Source organism: Corvus cornix, chromosome 2 (assembly GCF_000738735.6).
Source record: "Corvus cornix cornix isolate S_Up_H32 chromosome 2, ASM73873v5, whole genome shotgun sequence".
NCBI lineage: Eukaryota > Metazoa > Chordata > Aves > Passeriformes > Corvidae > Corvus > Corvus cornix.
Window position 1 is genome coordinate 10,166,047 of NC_046333.1, and position 20,468 is coordinate 10,186,514.

General features: G+C 43.0%; 1 protein-coding gene across 4 annotated transcripts in view; it reads right to left on the bottom strand.

Annotated features, from left to right (window-relative positions):
* DIP2C (disco interacting protein 2 homolog C) overlaps positions 1-20,112 on the bottom strand; it is a 311,051-nt gene extending 290,939 nt beyond the window's left edge. For 3 of the 4 annotated variants that reach the window (XM_039548197.1, XM_039548196.1, XM_039548195.1), the window contains exon 1: positions 19,741-20,112. In XM_039548197.1, the coding sequence (XP_039404131.1) occupies positions 19,741-19,825 (85 nt within the window). In that variant the 5' untranslated portion in view covers positions 19,826-20,112. The remainder of the gene's footprint in view (positions 1-19,740) is intronic. The other variant, XM_039548198.1, reaches the window with a different exon arrangement.
* Positions 20,113-20,468: the final 356 nt, after the last annotated feature.

The window sequence follows — 20,468 nt, forward strand, 5'->3', positions numbered from 1 at the left end:
TATTTTTACACTAGAGACAGGCTTTAAAATCCCTGAGGAACAGAGTGGGAAAGTCAAATAAGTATTTTGGAACACCAACCCGAACATTTCCAATCCTGTTGCATCTTTTTTTGGTAAAGTTTAATTGCAGAGGCATGCTCTCATTCTTGCTGGGATCCAGCTGCCACTGTTTCCCTCTGACTGCAGCCACGAAAGCCACAGCAAACGTGGCAGGAGCGAATGAGTGCTAGCAGGTCCTTCAATTCACAGCCCAGCATAATAATCACAATATTAACGAATGCACAGAACTAAGCACTGGTGCAGTTGGGTACCAGACACATCCTCAGCTGTCTCAGCTCCACCCACAAGCACGGGGACAGTGCAGAGGCCGGGGCAATGCCACCGGAGGGAATCCCACTGAACAACACAGTCTGTCTGAAGGCAAACAAAGCCTTGGTGCTGAAGAACAGATGCTTGCAGCTCCACTGATGAAATGGTCCAATACTGTATTTTTCCCATTGTCCACTGGACACTATTACTGTTTTTCCTTCATTGCCTGTGCCAGATATAAAAAAAGGGCAGGAGGGAATAAGAAGAAACATGTGTTTCCAAGACTGTAGTTCCTGCCTATTAAAAGAACATTTTTAAAAAGTTATAGTGACATCCAGAATACTATTTATCCAGCTTTAAAAGTGGAAGCATTTAGTCCAGTAGAAGAAAAAAAATTAAAGGACCATCAAGCTTATTCCTTCTTTAGGACTCCTCTTGCAGTGTACAATACTACAGTATTATAATCAAGTATTGTCTAGATGATTTTAAAAATGAACAAATTTATTCCAGATGTGAAAGTCTTTGAGGCAAAAGAACTCAATAACACGTCAATACTGGAAAGATTGTGGGGATTAAAAATAGCAGCAGAAGGAGGTTTTGTGTTCACTTCAGTTCTATTGGAGCAAAAAATGCTGAACGCAGTGTAGTCTCCCAAAATGGCTGAGATGTCCTTCTCGTACAGAATCCCTTACATCAACAGTTGAACTCTGTTAGGATCATCCAGGTATCCTTTCTTTTTACATCCCCTTTTTGGATGTTTTCTTCTTCTAGTTCCAGTTTGGCAATCTGTCCCTGGACAACAAAGTCCTTAATCGTGTATATGCCCACTTATATTCAGTGTTTCAGCTCCAATTGGTTTCAATACGACTTAAACCCATAATAAAAGAACTATGTCCCATACAACTGTTTGTACCTACACATTTCCATAAGCAAACAAAATAATCCACAGTTGCACAACTTTATAACACTATTCCAATAAAAATTTCTTCTATGTGAATGTCACACGGCAAGTTCCAGTCCAGTCAGTTTTTCACAGGACAATCCACAATAAAATGCCCCACAGCTTTTTATATTAGACTGTAGAGAAAAATGTAACACTTGCTCTTGGCTTTAAGTAGTAACACAGTGCTCCCAGAGTAGCAATTCCATTTCTGAAAGTATAATGGTGTCCAACCTCAATGTACTATGTTGCATCCACCTCAGGTTTGTCAATAATACATAACTTCATGTCTGAATCTAATACTGTTCTAAGAACACATATACAGTATTAGTTTCCCAAACTTAAGGGCCTGTTCTAAACCTAAAGATAAATCATCACTGGAGAACTACCATCTGGAAACAAAGTACAGTTTTTCCTGCAGGACAGGAAAGAATGGCATCTAAGAAGAACTGTAGTTCATCCACAAGACATTAGACATCAGGTACAAAATACCAGGAGAACTTTATCATGTCCGTGTGTGATCAGCAGACATTTGAATTTCTTATGACCTGAAAGAAAAACTCAAACAAAACAGCTCTCAACTTATGAATCCTTGAGATATCACAGAAAAAAAAAAGGGGGGGTACAGGGGTAATCACTGCTCAATGTCTTGAGCTACTGGTATATATTATTTATATTCTGGAGCACTTAATGACATGTTGTTTGGGGACTTAACTTTAAGGGCACATACTCATCTAGAGATGTTTCAGGAGAACTGGTCATGGACATCAGCAAATTAAGCTGTCAGATGTGAACCCACTGCAGCTTTGCTGCCTGCCCTGCTGAGGCTCTGAGAAGGGCACAGCACTACTTCTGCCACTGATGGAGGTCTGAGCACGCACCTCCAGCCACCAGCCCAAGGACAAAGGAAGGACTGGCTCAGAAGCAGCATCCACCTCTACCTCAAGCTGCTGGGCAAGTCTTTGACCCAGCTTTGGATTTCAAAGCTCTTTTGCTTCCAACCCAAAACTTTTTGTATGTCTGTGTCCCTGTCTGCAAAACTGATCTTCCCTCTCTCATTATTTTCCCAGCCAATTGTACAGGTCTGAATTTGCTCCAGTTCAGTGAGACCCAGAGCCCCTACACATCTCCAGACACCACAAATGGAAAGGCACAACATATTAAGGAAAACCTCAAGATATATACAATAGAGTTGTACTTTATTAACTGTGTATTTTGAGGTATCAAAGGTCATAATGGTTGATTGTTCCAAGCCAAAAGACATTGTTACAAATTCAGCAACTGCAGCTTGTAATTCATTTCACGTGAATGAATAGAAATAGACATCACAAAACTAACTGTAATAAAGATATCTTCTAAGTCTAACAATAAGAGCATCGGTGACTCCTTTGAAAGGGTGTGAGTCAGTATAAAAGCCAAAACACTACTGAGAAGCAATAAATATAATGGGATTAAAATTATCTTCTTGCACCAGACAGCTGACTGAGCATCAAGAAACCCCACATACCCTGGTGTGATTTAGAAGGCCTCCTAGTGACAGTGATCTGTCCCTTGTCCTTCTTGACCTCAGCTGCTATTTAAGGAATTGGGAGCATGGTGGGGAAGGGGCTTGCACATCTGAGCCACAAAGCTGCGGAAAAATCCGTGACTCAGAACGGGGTAACTTGTGCATGCCTATCCCTAAGGGAGCTGCTGCCTCCCATAACATTCCCTTAAGTGGGAAGATTTGTTCATTTGAAGAGTCAGTGTGCGAGGTTTTTCCTTCCCCTTCTTCTATGAATGTATATTCCTTTATATCTTCAAATATGCCTACATACACGCACACACTGCTTGCAAAAATAATGACGTCTGTGTACAGGTTTTTACATTTCAAAAGTTACTTCCTTAAATATCACTGAAAATAAATCATTGCCTAAAGAGATGTTTCCACAGCTAAATTCTTAAGTTCCTTAATGTGTCACATTTAGCCTTTAATGGAATACATAGTCCTTGTCCACATCTTTATGTCTAAATTTTAATTATTCTATCAGTGACAGACTAACTTCTTACCCTCCTCACCCCGTAGCACTGGGTAGAAACAACTGTGTACTTGACTTTGCAGGCCATTCCTTTCACTACACAAACAATCAAAAGCTTCTGTTATTCAGATCTTATGAAACACAGAGGACTAAACCACCATAAATGCTGGATATTGCAAGAGGACCAAGCTCTTTGAATCAACTACATTTTCATACAGTTTAATGAAGCAAAACTAACTCAGTGGGAAAACCATAAGGCTTCAGACCAGGTTCAGTAGATTCCAAGTACACTAGGAAAACATCATGATGGATGGTAAAAGGAAGATGAAAATAAAAAAATAGTCATAAATGTATTGCATGGTCCTGAACAGAATCTTTTATCTCACGTGTTGAACACAGCAATACACTCTCAAATTCCTAAAACAGAAACAATTCATGCCTTTGCCATACAACATCAAAGGACAAAGAAAGAGACACCTATCCCTTGGCCTCTGCCATTCTGTTTTTGAAAATCCTGCAATGAAATTAAAAGCATCTTCTCACCCATCCCTCAACTGCCTCTTTTTCCCATAAGAGAATGGCTTGAATACAGTCTTCAGGAAATTACCCTGTTGAATCCAGATTTTTCAGATCCCTGAGCTGCAAACTCAACCCTGGAAAGCAGGAGATAGGCATTTTTGTCTTTGGCTGGTGATTACAGTAATTGGGCTATGAACCACTTTTGTTAAGGCAGTACTAGAAAAAGCAGAAGGAGCAAGGCTGGAGCAATTCTTCCTTGCTTCCTCATGATTCTTGCCTTGCAGCAAAAGGTAAAGAGAAACAGCTTCAAATCATTTTCCAGAAAATGGCTGCTTAGATCAACTTGTATTTAGGAGGAAAGGTAATCACTGTATTCCCTTGTTTCCTCACTGTCTTGAAGGCAAGGACCTGCCTTGTGATCCTAAGGTGATTTCACACATTTGGCTGCAGACAGGAGGCCCCTCTCCATGACATGTGGCTTCTGACAAGCTGCTGAGTGTATCCTTCACCACAACATGTATGATTGAATTCTTCAGCCGACACGCACCCTCATGGAGTTACTCTCTTTTTGTTACAAATTCAATAAAGCACCGAGGAAGCACAGAAAATGAGACACAGGTATGGTCAGTTTTGTTCTTCATCTAATGACCTGACCTTAAACATATAGTGAAGCATCATTTAAACAAAAAATGCTTGAAGATCCCTTTCCATTTACTCAGTAATCCAAACGAAAGACTGTTGATCCCTTGATTTAACACTGACTCTCTTTTTTAAGCAAGCAATGAAGATGCCAGCAATTTTCTTTTTTCCATGCAGGAGACAAATATGCTCTCTCCATGTGTGACAATTTGGTTTAAGTTAAACTGGCAGTATCAATGAGACTGAAGCACATGCCTAAAATGCCTTGCTGAACTGGGACCATACTCTACATAACTTTCTCTCACAAAAGCTATGTCCAGCTGCTCACTGAATAGTCAGGAAACAATGTGGATATGGGAGTTCTTCCATATTTAAAAGCTGTCTTCATACTCCAAAAAATACAGTCCAGTTTCACTTTTTATAGAGAAGAGAAGAAAGCCTGGTGGCTGGGAAAGCATTAATAGCTTGAGGCCAAACATTCAGCTGAGGACCACAGCCACCAAATCGCTTTCAGAAGAAGGCTTTTTACTGGGGGTTGTTCTACAATGCCAAAGTATTGGTGACTGATTTCTACCTCTGCCAGGGGGATTCATTAGTGCATTACTGACGTGAAACTTTGAAAAAATATGCAGTATTTAACTGTATGATTACAGCTGCATACAACTCTCAAAACAGATTTCAATAAAAATAATAAAAGATCTCATCAACATTCAAGGTATTTTCATATCTAAAATCAGTGTTAATAAGTAATTGAACAAAATTATTTTCAAAGCCATTCAATCCTGCTCATTTCCCTGCTCCTGACAGAACCAAAGGAAATACTTTTCCACAGATATAAACAAGCATATACTTCCATCATACCGAAAAAAACCAGGAATTGTTTAATTGACAGTCATATACCTGAGTGATGATCATAATGACAGTATTAAAATCATCACAAGCACCCTTACCCATGCTTGGATTCTAGTTCATTTACATAAGATGTAAATTTATTGCCATTATCAAGTTTTGCATACAAAAACCAGTAACATTATTTTAAGGGAAACAATTTCCAAATACCTGTTTAATGCATTGTGCTTCACCTCTCATGTGGTGTATTTTTGCTGACTATCACTAAAGTGCACAAGGCATAATTACATTCCAGAATTTTAAAACCTGGTGTTGCAGCAGATCTCAGGTATGAACACACTGCAGAAGAGGCCAAGTACACCATTCCAAGAGCCACATACAGCTTGTGATCCATGAGAAACATGCTGGGAAGCACAAAATTACTTATCAATTACTTATGTGAAATTACAATTACATATGTGAAAGGGTGGAAATTTCAGGGCGTATCATGGAATGGCTGAGGATGGAAAGAGCCTCTAGAGGTCACCTTGTCCAACTCTCCCTGTCAAGCAGGGCCACCTAGAACATGTTGCCCAGAACCACGTCCAGACAGCTTCTGAGCATCTCAAAGGATAGGGAGTCCACAACCATGCTGTGCAAGCTGTAACAGTGCCTCACAGTAACAAAATGTTCTCCTTATGTTCAGTGTAGTTATATAAATTATTTTATTCAGCAGAAAAACTGGATTTAGATGTTTCTATACATGCACCCTTTCCCAATGCATCCATCTTTTCCTCCATGCATACTGTTCAGAGCCCTGTTCTCAGCAGAGTGCAGTTACTTCTGAAGTTGCACTTTATAGCAGACTGTTGAATTGATCCAACTTTAAAATGCTACAAAAAGAAACTTACTCAGGGAAAGGAAAAACAAACAAAGTCCATGATATTTTCTTCCTTTTCTAGTTTTATTGTTTCTTTTGCTTTTGTTTTTTGTTTGTAAACCCAGACATCACTGGAATCATAACCCACCTGCAAACAGCAACAAGGCAGCAGTGACAGGGAAAAGGACTTTCAAAATCCAGCTTCACACCACATCATGCAGCACCCTCAGTCCTGTTGCTCCAAGTCTGGGTCCCCAGGAAGCTGTATTTTGTGGGTACTCATATTAACACCAAAGGCTAAACTGGGCACAGCACTTACACTGAGCAGAGAAGAGGTGCAGGATACAGCGATCACACAACCCAACTCTTCCCCTCAATACAGGCCTGGTGCTGGAAAATAGGTGCAAGTAACATGACTCTGCCCCAGTTGGCGCTGAACCCTCCGCAGCTAGGAAGTTAACAGAAGCCAAGAAGAAGGCCCTTTATTTTTTTTCTTCTTTTCCACATACAAGTGTGAAAGGAGACACGCTTCAGTATGTCAGGGATGTATTACAGCCATGCTGCACATTGTGCTAAATGACAGTGCCGGGGAGGGGCAGGGTGGGAGCAGGAATCTTTATATAGCACTGGGAGCAGTAATTCAGCCCCTGACAGTCACATGAACACAGCCCGGCTGAACACAAACAGTATCTTTCTCTGGTATTAGGCTATTAGGCAGATAAGGCTCGACTTTGGATTTGAAAGACTTAAACTGACAAATGATCTTGTTTTCCTTCACCCTGCATACCGTGGCAGAGGGCTGGAGGAATCTCAGCACTTTCCACTGCTTATATAACAGGTGTACTCATAAATATGCAAAGATGATTTGAAGATACAGTTTCTAATCCATGTTTTATGCCTGAACAATTCAAATTACTTTCATCATGTAGACAGCATTGCCAGCTCTTTGCAAGTAGTTTCTTTACAATCTTAGGCTCTATTAGCTGTATTTTTGCTTAGTGTGGGTTCCACGTGAATTGAGGGGGAAAAAAACCCCACCCACACTGAATGGGGATATAATTAAGAGAAATGCATTTTTAGATGGAAAATAGATGTCATGACTTAGCTCCAGATCAGATTTCAAGAAATTTAAGATGCACATTTTCCATAAATGCCTTGCACTGCATGGAGGATATCCAAATCTAGCTCTAAGCAAACATGACAAAGTAGAACTAAACATCAATAACCAAAAAAGCAAACATCAAGCATGACTAACAGAACACATAACTAAGTTAGTGTCTCTACAGACTGTGAGTTTCAGCAGTTAACAAGTTTGTTACTCCAAGACAAAAATTTGTTTGAAATCAACTTAAGAATAAAAGATTTCAGTTTGCAACATGTTGGCCCTGACATGCCTCAAGAGCAATCTTTCACATGTGAAAAAAAGAAGCAGTTGCAAAAAGGGGCATCACATGAATTACCTACGTGGTGATCCTGCACCAAGTCTACTGTTTAAGTAGTGGTGAAAAGAGAGATGACCAAGGAAGGTGGGGCAGGATGGTCGAATGACCCTGACAGGCCACACCACAGCCAGATGCCTTTAGAGAGAAGAAAGTCAGAAAGTAAACAATGGGGGGAAAACAGGCAGAAAGGTGAAAAGAAGCTAAAAGCAAAAGTAAAAGGCACATATGCTGGCTTTCTCTCTCTGTCACACAGAAACAGGTGATACCAACCATGTATTACCTTTCACAAAGGACCAGAAATGCTACGAGTGCCTTCCAGCAAACAGGTAACAAGTTCTCTAAATATGGACTGGTTTCCCAGGCCTGAATGAGGTTCCCATCTTTCCACTGGGAGTACATCATTGCCTGTTGCTCCATATAAGTAACTGCTCTGTCCCAAACGCAAAATGTTCTCATAGTACCACCAATGACTACACACAAAGTGAAGAAAAAGTATCTGTTTCTTTCTGCCACACACCTGAGCACAGATCCTTAAATATCACAGACTGCTTCTGATTATTCACAGACATAGCTTTAAGGGAAGTACACCCATTAGTGCAGTCCTGATGCCAGCATAGCTTTTGCCATTTATTTTTAGGTGAACTGGACTTCATTCTGAGTGAAAAAATAAATACAAGAATTTATTTTGGAAAAACTTATACTCCCTCCTTATTCAAGCCCCTGAAAATGAAGCTTCAGCCTGTACATTGGAAGTACTTCCACACTGCTATTTTGGGGAGACTTCAATCACCTTTCATCTGTAATTCCTATTGTAATTTTATTGTAACTCCTACTGTGCTCTCCTAGGAACTCAGCTCTGTGAGGTGTGCTTGCTATATTGTCCGTGCTGGGCTCAGGGGTGGAATGCAGAAACCAGTGAGGTGGGTAACCCAGCCCATGACAACAGTCATACTATATTCTCAAAAAGAGCCTGGAGAAGAACAGGTGCCACAGTATTTCAGAAGGATGCAGCCACTTTGATGCTTTATCCTCTCTTAACTCTAACACAACTATGTGAGCAATTTTTGAGGGACAAGGATACATAATATGTTTCACTAGTACTTAAGTAAGACATTTAGGTAGTTTGAAAATGGTAGCTGGTAGATGCTATCACGTTTTACAAGATCCCCATTAGCAAAACGAACCTTTTATTCTAGGGAAAAGTCAGGGGAGACTTCTTTGGGTGTCTGAGTTAGAGCAGATTTATTACAGAGTAAAAAAACACTAAACTTCAGAACACAAAGCTGTTCATGCTTTGAAAGCTCACTCTAAAGAAGAGGTGGCTTCTTCTTCCCAATTTCAGTCTAATCTAGTCCTAAATACTCAATTTGCTTTGGCCCTAAGAAGGTACAAAGAATCAAGTTGGCAGATGAGGCATGCAATTATTTCTAGCATATATCCAGCACTGGAATGGCTCATAAAGAAAGTCAAATCTGAAACTATATTTGTTATTTACCAGAAGTAACTAATTACAATACTGAAGAGCCAATGTGCATTTGAAGAAACATACATGTGCAATTTCACATTTTGAATGATGTGCAATAGACATAACATTGCAGGTGATATTACCTTATCAAAATACACAGGAAAGCACTTCGCAGGTCAGCCAAAGCCAGACCAGCACCAAGGAATGACTAATAGCATCACAGAGGAAGAGGACTTTATGTTTCAGAGATGCTGTGGTTTTTGGATGATCTTCAGGACAGAAAAGAGCCCAGAGTATTTCTTGAATAGTACAAAGAGTTGGTATATGAACCAGCTGGGATTCCTCCCAGGAGAGAAAAACTGGCACTGATGAGAAAGGGTCCAAGCTTCCTATACTTGTTTGAAAGGTATCCTATGGAGAGAAAGCTCTAACAGCCTAGGTTTCCACAAGTTACCAAATGTCTCTGAAAGGTCCAACAGTCAAAGATGAAATTTAACATCGCTGTGGCTATTTCTGGCTCAATGTATCCCACACACAGCTTCCTCACTTTTCACAAGGTGACCCCAGTCACCTGGCTCGGCCACACTGCATCTTTTGTAGAACAAAAAACAGACAGGAGGCTGACCTTCAAAGCCAAGGAAGAAATATCAGACTTGCCAGGAGCCCTCATCTTCCTCAGAAGCACCACCAGCAGACACTACCAGCCACAGCATGATTGTGCTCAGGAAGAACAGTGTCAGGGCTAAGCAACAGCAAATATCTTCTCCCACTGCAAACAAAGGAATACGTTCTCTGTTTCACCTTGCTCCAGAAGTGACTGCTGGAGGTCAAAGATACCAGCTTTGTGAAACTCCCAATAAACAAAACACAGACGTTCAGGTGCCAGCACAAAGGCACAGAGTCACTTTTGCTGCTCCTACACCCTTCACCTATCACTGCAATGAAGAGCAAATACAAGTTACCACAGTCAGCCACTGAGGCAGAAGCAAAGACATCAGATCAAACAGCAACCCTAGGAACAGAATGCAAGAAGAATTAATCTTCAGAGGAAGTGAGTAGGTTCTTATTTTTTATCCAAATTATTACAATGGACAATACCTTTACATAAAAACCAATGATTAAGCAAAGTACAATAAACTTTAGAAGCTTTTAAAAATGTTATTTTTCTGCCACTTCTTGCTTATACAGAAGTCCCCTGAGCTACAGGCAAATATATGAGTAGCCAGTATTTAAGCAAGTATTATCACAGCGGTTGCCTTTGATACCCTCTCAAACTGTAATGTATGCACATCCTTACAGTGTTCAATATTGACTTAAAACAAATTACTCCTGCAAGTAAATGTCAAGTCATCTCTAGTAAAATACTGAAAACATACTAAACCTGAAATTCTAAGACGTTGCAGTGCCTTTTGGAGTTACCAGGAAAACATATATCATAATATTGGACTAAAACATTTATAAAATGCCACTACAAAAGTACTTAAACCAGTATATTTCTGGTCAAGGGTAGCTTCTGTGGTTTACATACCTATGTACACACACAAACTTCTTACATTTATTATGTCTTAGGAAGGAGCCTTCCATCAGTTCTGCTTGTGGGTAGATTTTTTTTTAGAAAGCTGTTGAGTCTTCTCTTCAATGCAAGCGTTTCGGTGTTTATCTAGCACTATTAATATCTTCTGTCTTATCTTCAACCTCCATTTGTCTAATTTCCATTCCTAGGAGTTCAATCTTCTCGTGTTTTGGACTGCTAATGCTTTGTGGTACGAGAAAGTATTCCTCCATCCCCAACACAAGGCTTTTCAAATAATCAAAATAAACTCCAATTTTTCTCCTGGTAAACAGTGTTTATTAAGACTGCTTTAATCCTCAGAGTCCAAGCCTCTATTCTTGGTCACTCCTCCAGATCTCTTCTGAACTGCTTGTCCAATTCTCCCAAGTCTGTGGTATGGATACTCAGATGACTGAAGTCAGCTTGTAAGAGTCAGTCAGTTTGTAAGAGACATGGATATAACCTTGTGACTGGGATGTGTCAAACTTTAACAGCATAAAATTCATAAACATAAAACACAAGACTTTTTTTCATCATTAAAAAAAAAAAAAAGATTAAATTTACCTGCTGATAGTCCCATTGTTTCTCAACACAACAAATCAACTTTTTTCTATTACAACATGGAGCCAATTTAAAGTAGAGTAAATTAAAAGTACTGCCTGTTATTTTCCCTCTCACAAGTAAAAATCACTCACAGCCCAACAGCACTTTTTCCTAAAAAAGGTTAACCCTTCATTTCACAACACTCAGAAAACCTACAGCATTTTCTAGAGAATATAATCATTATTTTTTCAGACTAAAAAAATATAGCAAATGAAACTAAGCTCTTCCAGCAAATTCAGCAAGGGGGTTTGCCATTATCATCACTCAGGGAAGAGCAGGGATATTCCTACATTGTGGTGTTTCACTAGGTAAATGTTGTTTGTTCATCCTCAGGCATCTGTCAAAGAAATCTAGCATTTCAAACACAATTTTTATTTCAAGATTCTTCACTAAATTTGAACTGCTTGCATGTCACCACAATGACAATTATAATTGTTCAATTATTCACCAAAAATACTTGATTATTTGAATATCTCTTTCAATAAGGATAAGAGGCATGACACAAAATTCTAAATTTTGCTCATTCCCCTTGCAATTATAACAACAAAAAATATGACTTAATACAACTAAAGATATCCCCTCAAAAGAAAAAAGGTGAAGTTTTATTATTCGCTATTACCAGAAGGAAATTTTCTGTACAATTCCAGAACGGTTCTGTAGTGTGATACGAGAAGTCCAAAGACCAGGTTGGTCTGTTTTCCCATTAATGACAGTGATAGATGCAACAGCCCTGTGGCCATCCTGTGAACACCCAACTCCTTCTGGAGGGTCCACGCAGATGGAATAGTCCAGGGCTGCTTTCTCTCAGGAGACTGTTGCTACGGTCTCTCTATTTTGCCAGGCTGTTTATGGACACATGGACATCCACACAGTAGGAAAAAGAGTTTGTTTGGGTCCCTACACCAACCAAAAGTCTCTGAACTTTTGCTGGTCTAGGCAAACTTTCAACCACCAGCCCACCAGTGAAAAATCAGGCTCCATTACTTACACTTCAGTATTTGTCACAGAGTTCATTAAGAAACATTTTTCTGGCTTCTGAGCAGCTCTTACCAGACCAGGCTTACAAGATCTTTTTTTGATATTTTAATCCTACATACAGAGCAAGCCAAGATTTGAATGAAGAAACTGCAGATGTCACAGTTTGGAGATATGGACTCTGGATCCAGAAAGAAATAGGACCAAACAAGTCCTAACATCCATTTTTACTTACATAAGCAGACAACACTTGAAGAATCCCTCTGTCCCCTCCACTGCCATCATTCTGCAGACCCAGCCATGCACATAAAAGCAAAAACCCCCTTAAGCATCCTAAATGACAGTATATGTATGATCCAGTCTTTGGAAATCAAACAGCCCCATCAAAAGTCAGAGGAAACACCTTCTCTTCCAAGTTATCAAGATCCTTCGTGAGAGTCCTTTCTCTAGTTATCCAACCACTTAACACAATAGTCTTAAAAAGAGATCACTGAGACATCATATACTTTTCAACATCAACTTGTGTTGTAAAATAATGTGGAATTATCCACACCCCAGCACTCGATGCCGCTCTAAGCACTGCAGGTTATGCGTCAAATAGACTACGCCTACCAAACTGCCAGGAACCAGCAAATGACTCTGCTCTCCAAAAAGGGACTGCAAGAAGCACCTCCCTCCATCCCCTGAGAGCCATGCACAGAGAGCCCTGCTAGGATTTCACATGGCTTTAAGGCAGAAACCTCCTCTTCTGTGGCAAGAGGCTCCCGCTAAAGCCATGGCCACGGTCTTCCCAGCATCTGTCTCAAGCTGTATTGCTTTAAGTATTTCTACTCCTATATTTGCTGGTTTATTGCAGAATATGATGGTGTCCCCAGTATGTTTTATACCTGTTTTGAAGTTGTACTTAATCCTAGTGATAAATAATACTGGCTAGCAATTAGAAGCCCTAGCTAAGATTACTGGGCAGAAAAAAAACCAAAAAAAAATATTTATTTACACAGGTCTAAAATGAGCAATTCTCCAATGCACTGCACCAAGTGGAGTTAAATAAAACCAGTTCCCATTTTTTAGTGTATGTTTATCCTAGTAATACAGGGAAAGACCAGAATTCTGCAGAGAGCAATCATGTTTTGGAAATGCCCCCGCACCACCACAGTCAGGGAGAGAACCAGGAGCTGTGGTTAACAATCAGGAAGGGCTCCTCATAAGCCAGGAAAAGACTGCTCCATCCAGACCCCGTGCTGTGGCTACTGACTGCAAGGAGGTTCTCAAGAAGAAAAGGGGAAAAAAAAAAGGAGGCTGGGGAAGAAAGAAGGCAGAATAGGATCATCATAAGTTTGGCAAAAATGAAGCTCACCCACTGGGAAGATAGGGGAATATACATGCATAATTTTACATGGATTAAGAGTTTGTGTCAAATCTGTGATGCGCTGTGGTGAATTCTTACACTGCAGTGACTCATCTTGTCTGACAGTTGCTGGGGAATTAAAGCAGTTATTTTTAAAAAATTATATGTCCTGCTTGACGCGTTATACAAATAGCCTCTTAAAAAATTAAAGCGCAGTCAATGCATTTTTAAGTATAGGAGAGCTATGGTACATTTAGGATTCTCTATATGATACCACAAACATCCATTCTGAGCTAGGAAGACCTAAAGGAATCTGCTGATATCCCTTCAGAGAAATAGTGATCTTTTTGCTGTTCCCAATCCAAACCCTGCATCAAAAATTAGTTTATTATCTCTGCTTTAATACGGCATGCAAATGCTTTAACTGGAGAAAAATTAAATACAAAGGAAAGAGGTGTGCTAAACCTGAATTCCTCTGATACCAAAGGATATTTGGTTTGCTGGAATGAGAATGACTGCATTCCCCTTCTGATGGATAACAAAGGCAGGTCAACACCCTTCCAGGGAAAGGCAGCACATTGACTCGAAGCCATAGGTGTACACAGGTTTGGCAAAGGGAAGCAGTGCTGGCTCCTGCTCCCTGCTCTGTGCAGCCCAACCACACAGACGTACCCTAGAGCTGCAAAGGGCAGCTCCTTGCAGTGTGTGTTCTCGTTGGAAACACATTGCTTACTCCCTGCTTTGCCTATAAAACTGACACCCCCTTGGCAACTTTCACACATCCCTGGGAAAAGTGTTTAGAGTATGTCAGTTGTGTAATACAGTAAAGATCATCTGCATGATCTATTAAGTGTAACCCTTGGGCATCAGTGCTGCTCAACATCAGCTGGCAGTGAAGGTATATTTACAGCATGCCTTCAGGACAGCTGTTCTGGGAACATCCTGGAGATTTGCATAGACTGTTTTACAAGGCATTACCATGTACTTCAACTGAATGAGTGGCTGAGAATTCTTTTGACACCCACTAAAAGCCCTTAAGTCCAAATAGCACAGTGAAAGAGGCAAATAAAAAATATTTTAAATTTAAAAAGGAATTCTTCAAATTCCAGTGCCTTAAAATACAAATGGTTAACTCATTAATGAATTGAATCTGTTTTTAAAATCATCAAGTTATTGTCCCTCTCCAACTTGAGCATGATCAGAGAAACAAAATAGCTGACGAGAGGAGCTTCATCTTACAAAAAAAGGTTTCTGTTGACAGTGCTCTTGATTTCATCATAATTCACATGATATCCAGTATATTTTCTTAAAGCCCTAGTCTTCCATATAACTTACATGAAAATTTCAGCCTTATGTATTTTGCGTAAATTAGTCCTCTCTGTGTCAGAAAAAATAACTGACATGAGCCAGCTGCATCCTAACAGCTCAAAAAACAACGAGAAGTAAATGTGAGTATTGAATTTCTTAGTTCATTTCTCACCTAAACTCAGGAAGTATTAACACTGTCATTTCACAGGTGATACTCACTTGCTAAGCAGAGCACTATCTCTCAAGGAGTGAATTAAAAGGATGACTTTGTGTCCCAAATCACAGAGGTGTGCTAGTTATTGAAATTTTCACACTTTAAAACCTCTCTGCGAGTGAAGAGTCAGCTGGCAAATGTTAGGGAGAAATAATAACTGGAGAAGTTAACTACACATCTCTGGTCCCAACCCAGCAACTACATGCAGACAACAAAAGACATAACTAATACCTAATAAAATAATAAACCTGGCCAGAGAGTAACTCAATCAACCCAAGCAATATTACCAAATATAATTGAGCCAGTCAATACAGTGAAAGCAGAGGACCAAATTAATTAGGTGACTGCACGTCCAGAGCCTTTGGGAATAAGTAATCACTTATTAAAGATCTGCAGAGACTATTTTTGAAAGTGCTCTTTGGAGAAAAGTTGAGACTTTCAAAACAAGAAACCTGCTATACCTCACATGTTTAAAAAGAAGGAGGACTGGAATTATAATAAGGAATTTAGGGAGAATAGTTTCTGAACAGGATGGTTTTCACATTTTCCATGCGGTGTCTGTGGTTCTTTAAGTGTTTCTGCTATGTTATCTGGCACTTGGATAAAATACTGGAAGAAATATAGAGCATCTTTCTCCAATTAATTTTGGTTCACAAAATAATTGGAAGGGTAATTTAACCTTGTACACCCTTAAATTGAGGGCAAAATGAGAAAAGGGGGAGGGGGCATTTTTTTAATTCTTAAGTATTTTTAAGAATGGAGGGGTTGTAGAATTACTTTTTTTTTTTAATAAGACAGCAAACTTCAGGACTCCTGGTTTTATTTAATCAGTTCTTCAGTTAACAGCCCCCAAGCTATTCTAAAAAACAGGATGATTCATCTATTTCTACCCAGTGCAATTTTATACATCGTTAGAAAACTAAAACCTCGTAAAATCCTAAGCAGCCCTGAAGAACAGCTACTGCAGAGTGACATGTTGATTGCATCAGCCTAGAAGGGCTACTTCTGCTCAATGCAAGCTTTAGTAGCTCAGGGAAACTACCAGAGTGTCAAAGAACATGTATGTAACATACCAGCATCAAGCACATTAACTCAAACACATCAAAACAAATGTCTCCAGAACATCTGGGATCAAGGATGATTCCACAACTTCCAATATTTATAAAATTTAAAGTGCTGTTGAGACCCTATGTCCTGAGAAGCACAGCAGCAATTTCCCCTTCCCAAAATGAAGTGAAAACACCAACAAGAAGTGTGCTGTTGATGCTTTAAGCTGAATATATATAACACTACACACCACCACATCACCATGAACGTCATTCTCAACACTCTTCAGAGTGTCAGGCTACCTCTGGCACTCGCTCCTTGTGGGGCAGGCAACCTGCATACAGACACAGAGGAACCTGCGAAGTATTTCTGAGCTGGCTGATCTTCACCTTCCAAGCCATACTAAAGAAACTAATAAAATCTAACATGGTTATTCTCGTTTGCATCCATAGTACCTTTTAAATAGCATTGTTTAAACCAAAAAAAAGCCTATTCAGACCACAGCAAAGGGGAGGTGGAAGGCATGTGGCTTGCCCACAATAACCAACAGGTTACTATTGTCACAAACTTTGCAGAACACCATTAAATGCCTTCTTGACCTTCCTCCTCCCTTTCAACAAACAAGCAGTGCCAGCTGCTTTAAAAAAAAAAAAAAAAAAAAAAAAAAGGCACTTTGCTCCATGGGTTACAAAGCACGTGCTATCTGCCCAGCAGACACTTCCTGAGGCTCTCCTGCCACATCCCTGCTGCCAGTGAGGCTATGCCGAGTGCGAGTGTGCAGCTGAACAAGGAACTCAGATTTTGGCTACACCGGGGGGGAAAAATACCACGGCCAAATTGAAATGTGTGATGATGACTACCAGTGAGGACTGTGATTACAACACCTGCACAGTGCCTGCTGTGCTAGTGGCACAGTAACCAGGTCTGGGCACAGGGACGCCAGCTATCTTATGTTCAGTTTCAAGATGCACTGCGTGGGTAGGACCCACGCTATCACACTTCCTAGAGCTAGGAAGGAGACAGCTTTAGCTCACAGCCGAGGAATAACCACGCAATAATCCTGCTGGTGCTCCTCTCTCTCCTACAAAGCAGCAGCTCTCTTTCAGAAGCTGTTCCTAAAGCTTCACTGTCCATAGCAGGATTTGGCACCAGAGAACCACGTGGCTTGGGTGCAAGCAGCAGCTCGAAGACCCACAGCACGCAAAAATAAAAAACTCACACTCAATACAACAAATACGTTTCAGAAATGCAGCACTTGAAAAAACATCTTCCTAGCAAGTCAGACTCGGGAAAGCACTTTAAAAGGGGCATAAATTACAGCAGTCACTCTGCTCCCAATGTTATCGATGAGACCCAAATACATATTTAAGCATGCAGTTGCCTATTGCCTTCAAAAGTCTCCTGCTTCACGAAGGCAGCAGAGACACCCTAACACATCATGAGCAGAACACGTGGTAAAACCTCAATCTTGTGAACTTTTATGGACTTGCCTAAATGTATCTCAGTGAATGAAGGCAGTGGCTCGGCTCATTACGCTCGAGCAAAGCACAAGCATAAGATACTGCACGCTCAGGGTGTAAAGAGACACAAAGTTGCCTTGAAAACCATCTAACTCAAGAGTAGCATGGCCAGAGTATGAGAAGACTTCTACAGCACAATAAAACTGTACAAATTACTGATCCCACTCTCGGTAGGGACTAATTTTGAGAACAGGCCAGCAGTTGCAACTTGCCTAAAGGTAGGAGCTTTAAGCAGTAAATTATTTCATTTTCTCAGGCACTGAACACTGTCATGTTCTTGACTAAGAACACACCAAGAGCAGCCTGGGGGAAGACAAAGAAAATGTGATGCTGCCTGTTCTTTACCTGCCTCCCAGTTCCAACTGATCCTTTAGGCTGCCACAGTCAGAACACATGAGCCACCCCGTCCGCCGGGTGTAACACCAGTTAAATAAGGAAAGATACTGTCAGTGGGCTAAACTCATTCCAGATCTAGCTGCAGGGAATTTACAGCAGTGCAGATACATATGCCCAATTTCAAACCATGTCCCACTTCCTCAGAGCTTTCTTGGATTATGCTTACAGCAACAGAAACTGCACCGTAAAACTGTATTACAACTTTGGTACACTGCATTAGCATATTTATTGAAGGTCTATGCCTGTTTGATTTGGGGTTTTTTATAAGCATTTACTAACAGCTGTTTTAATTAGTATCTCATTGGTGTGTAGACAATGATGTGACACACACCAAGAAGCATTTTCTGCATAAAGCGACAACATTACATGTACCATGATATAAACGGCTCTTCCCACCCTCACTACCACAGATGAGGGCCAATGGACTGGCAGTGCATCACAGAAAGGCAATATTGTATTTAACTCATCTTACTTCAAGTTTACAGGGCACCCTCAGGGAGGGGGAGGTACAGAAATGAGAGCCACAAGCAATCTCAGTAGCTCATTCTCTCCACCCTCAAAGCGTTAAAAGGAAAATACAATGTCAACATCAGCTCCTCCCTGCTGATGAAACTGGCTCCAGCGCATTTTACTTTCTGGCTCGGAGCCCTTACAAACCGTTACAAAAAGACAGAAGACAGACAGCCAGCTCAATATATCGACCACTTCCAATAACTAATTTGGGACACGCTGGGTCATTTGTCCCTTCTATGAAATGCTGTAGCCTCTTGGTGGTGAATGAACCCTGATATTTGGGGGTATTATTAAAAAAAACAAAAAAGAGGGGGCAGCTAATAGCAGATTTGCATTTCAGGAAAGAGCCAACGCTAGCATTGGTATATATAAATAAATACTCCCCACTCTCTTCCTCCGGGAGGCACCGATTACATCTGATACACTAAAATCGCCTCCACGACGCTGGTCGCTCAGTGCCCATCAGCGAGGACACTGACAGGCACTCCTCGCTGCCTGCCTCTCGCTCCTGCCCGGGCGCTGACACACATGGAAGCGGGGAGCGGGAGCCGGGCTGAGGAGCGGAGGGCGGGCTGGGGCTCCTGCTCATCCTCCCTGCCACGGCAACAGCTCGGGCTGCGTGCGCGCCTTCCCAGCCCGGGGACCGGCGGAGCATCACAACCAACCACGCCAAGAAGCCACCACAAGCTTTCAATTATACATTTCAAAAAAATCCCGCAATTATAAAAAATATATATCGTTTCGTCTGAGTGACTTCACTGGTATTGTCCAAAACGACCTTATCAGGGGGTGTTTTGTTGCAGCCGACACACACACGCTGCGTGGACTCCGGGGGAGTCTCTCGATGCGGCCACGCAGGTACACGGCACGTTTCCGTGAAGCTGCGTTTCCCTGGTAGGGCAGGAGCCCCTCCAAGGCATCCCTACGGATTTTTCCAGCTCCCGCACCACCGCGTGCGCGGCCAAGCCCCGCCGCCAGAGCCCCCCTGCCGCCCCCGCCCGCGCCGCGGCGGAGCGCGGGGGGCTCGCAGGTAGAACAAAACCCCCGCGCCGCGTTCCCCGCCAGCGGCAGGGGCCGTCAAGGGAGCCCCCCGGGCGCCATCGGGCCGGGGCCGGCACCGCAGGGCCGCAGGGCGGAGGGTGTGCGATGGGGGAGCGGGCCGGGGGTGCCGCGCCGCTGCCGCGCCGCCCGCGCCCACCACCGCCCGCCCCGCCGCGCCTTTACCTTCGGAGAGCTCCAGCTCCAGCTCGGCCAGCCGGGCCCGCACCTCCAGCGGCAGGGACACGCTCTCCAGGCTGCGGTCCGCCATGCTCGCGCGGTGGGGACGGGCTCTCCCCTCCTCTGGCTGCCCGCTCTCCCCCTTTGTCCGCGGCTGGCGGGGCGCGGGAAGGCGGCGGGGCCGCGGCGGGTGGCTGAGTCCTCCCCGCGGTCTCAGCCGGGCATGCAGGGGGGAGGCGGGCGGGCGGGCGGTCCGCGCGGGGGGACGGGGCGCGGAGGGAGGGAATGCGGAGGTTTCTCCTCTCCTCCCCTCTCCTCCTCCTCCTCCTCCTTCGCCGCCTCCTTCAGCGGGGCCCCGCCATGGCTGCTCCCGCCGCCCGCCCGCGATCGCTCCGCATCGGCTCCTCGCCGCGCCCGGCCCACCCCCCGCCCGCCGCCGCCCGGCACCGCGGCGGCGGCTCCCCCCTGGCCTCGCCCCGGCCCCGGCCCCGCTGTCCCCGCCCGGCTCGGGCTGGCGGCGGCGCTGGCGCTGCGGTGCCGCTGCCGCGACTGGGGCTGGCCGGGCACTGCCGCTGTCACATCCACGTGACCGCGGGCCCCGCCGCCGCCCGCAGGGGGCGCCCCGCGCCGCTCGGGCCCCGCCCGCCCCACCGGGGCCGCCGCTGCCGCCGGGGCGAGCGGGGCCGGGGCTCGGGGCGAGCGGGGCCGGGGCTCGGGGCGAGCGGGGCCGCGCC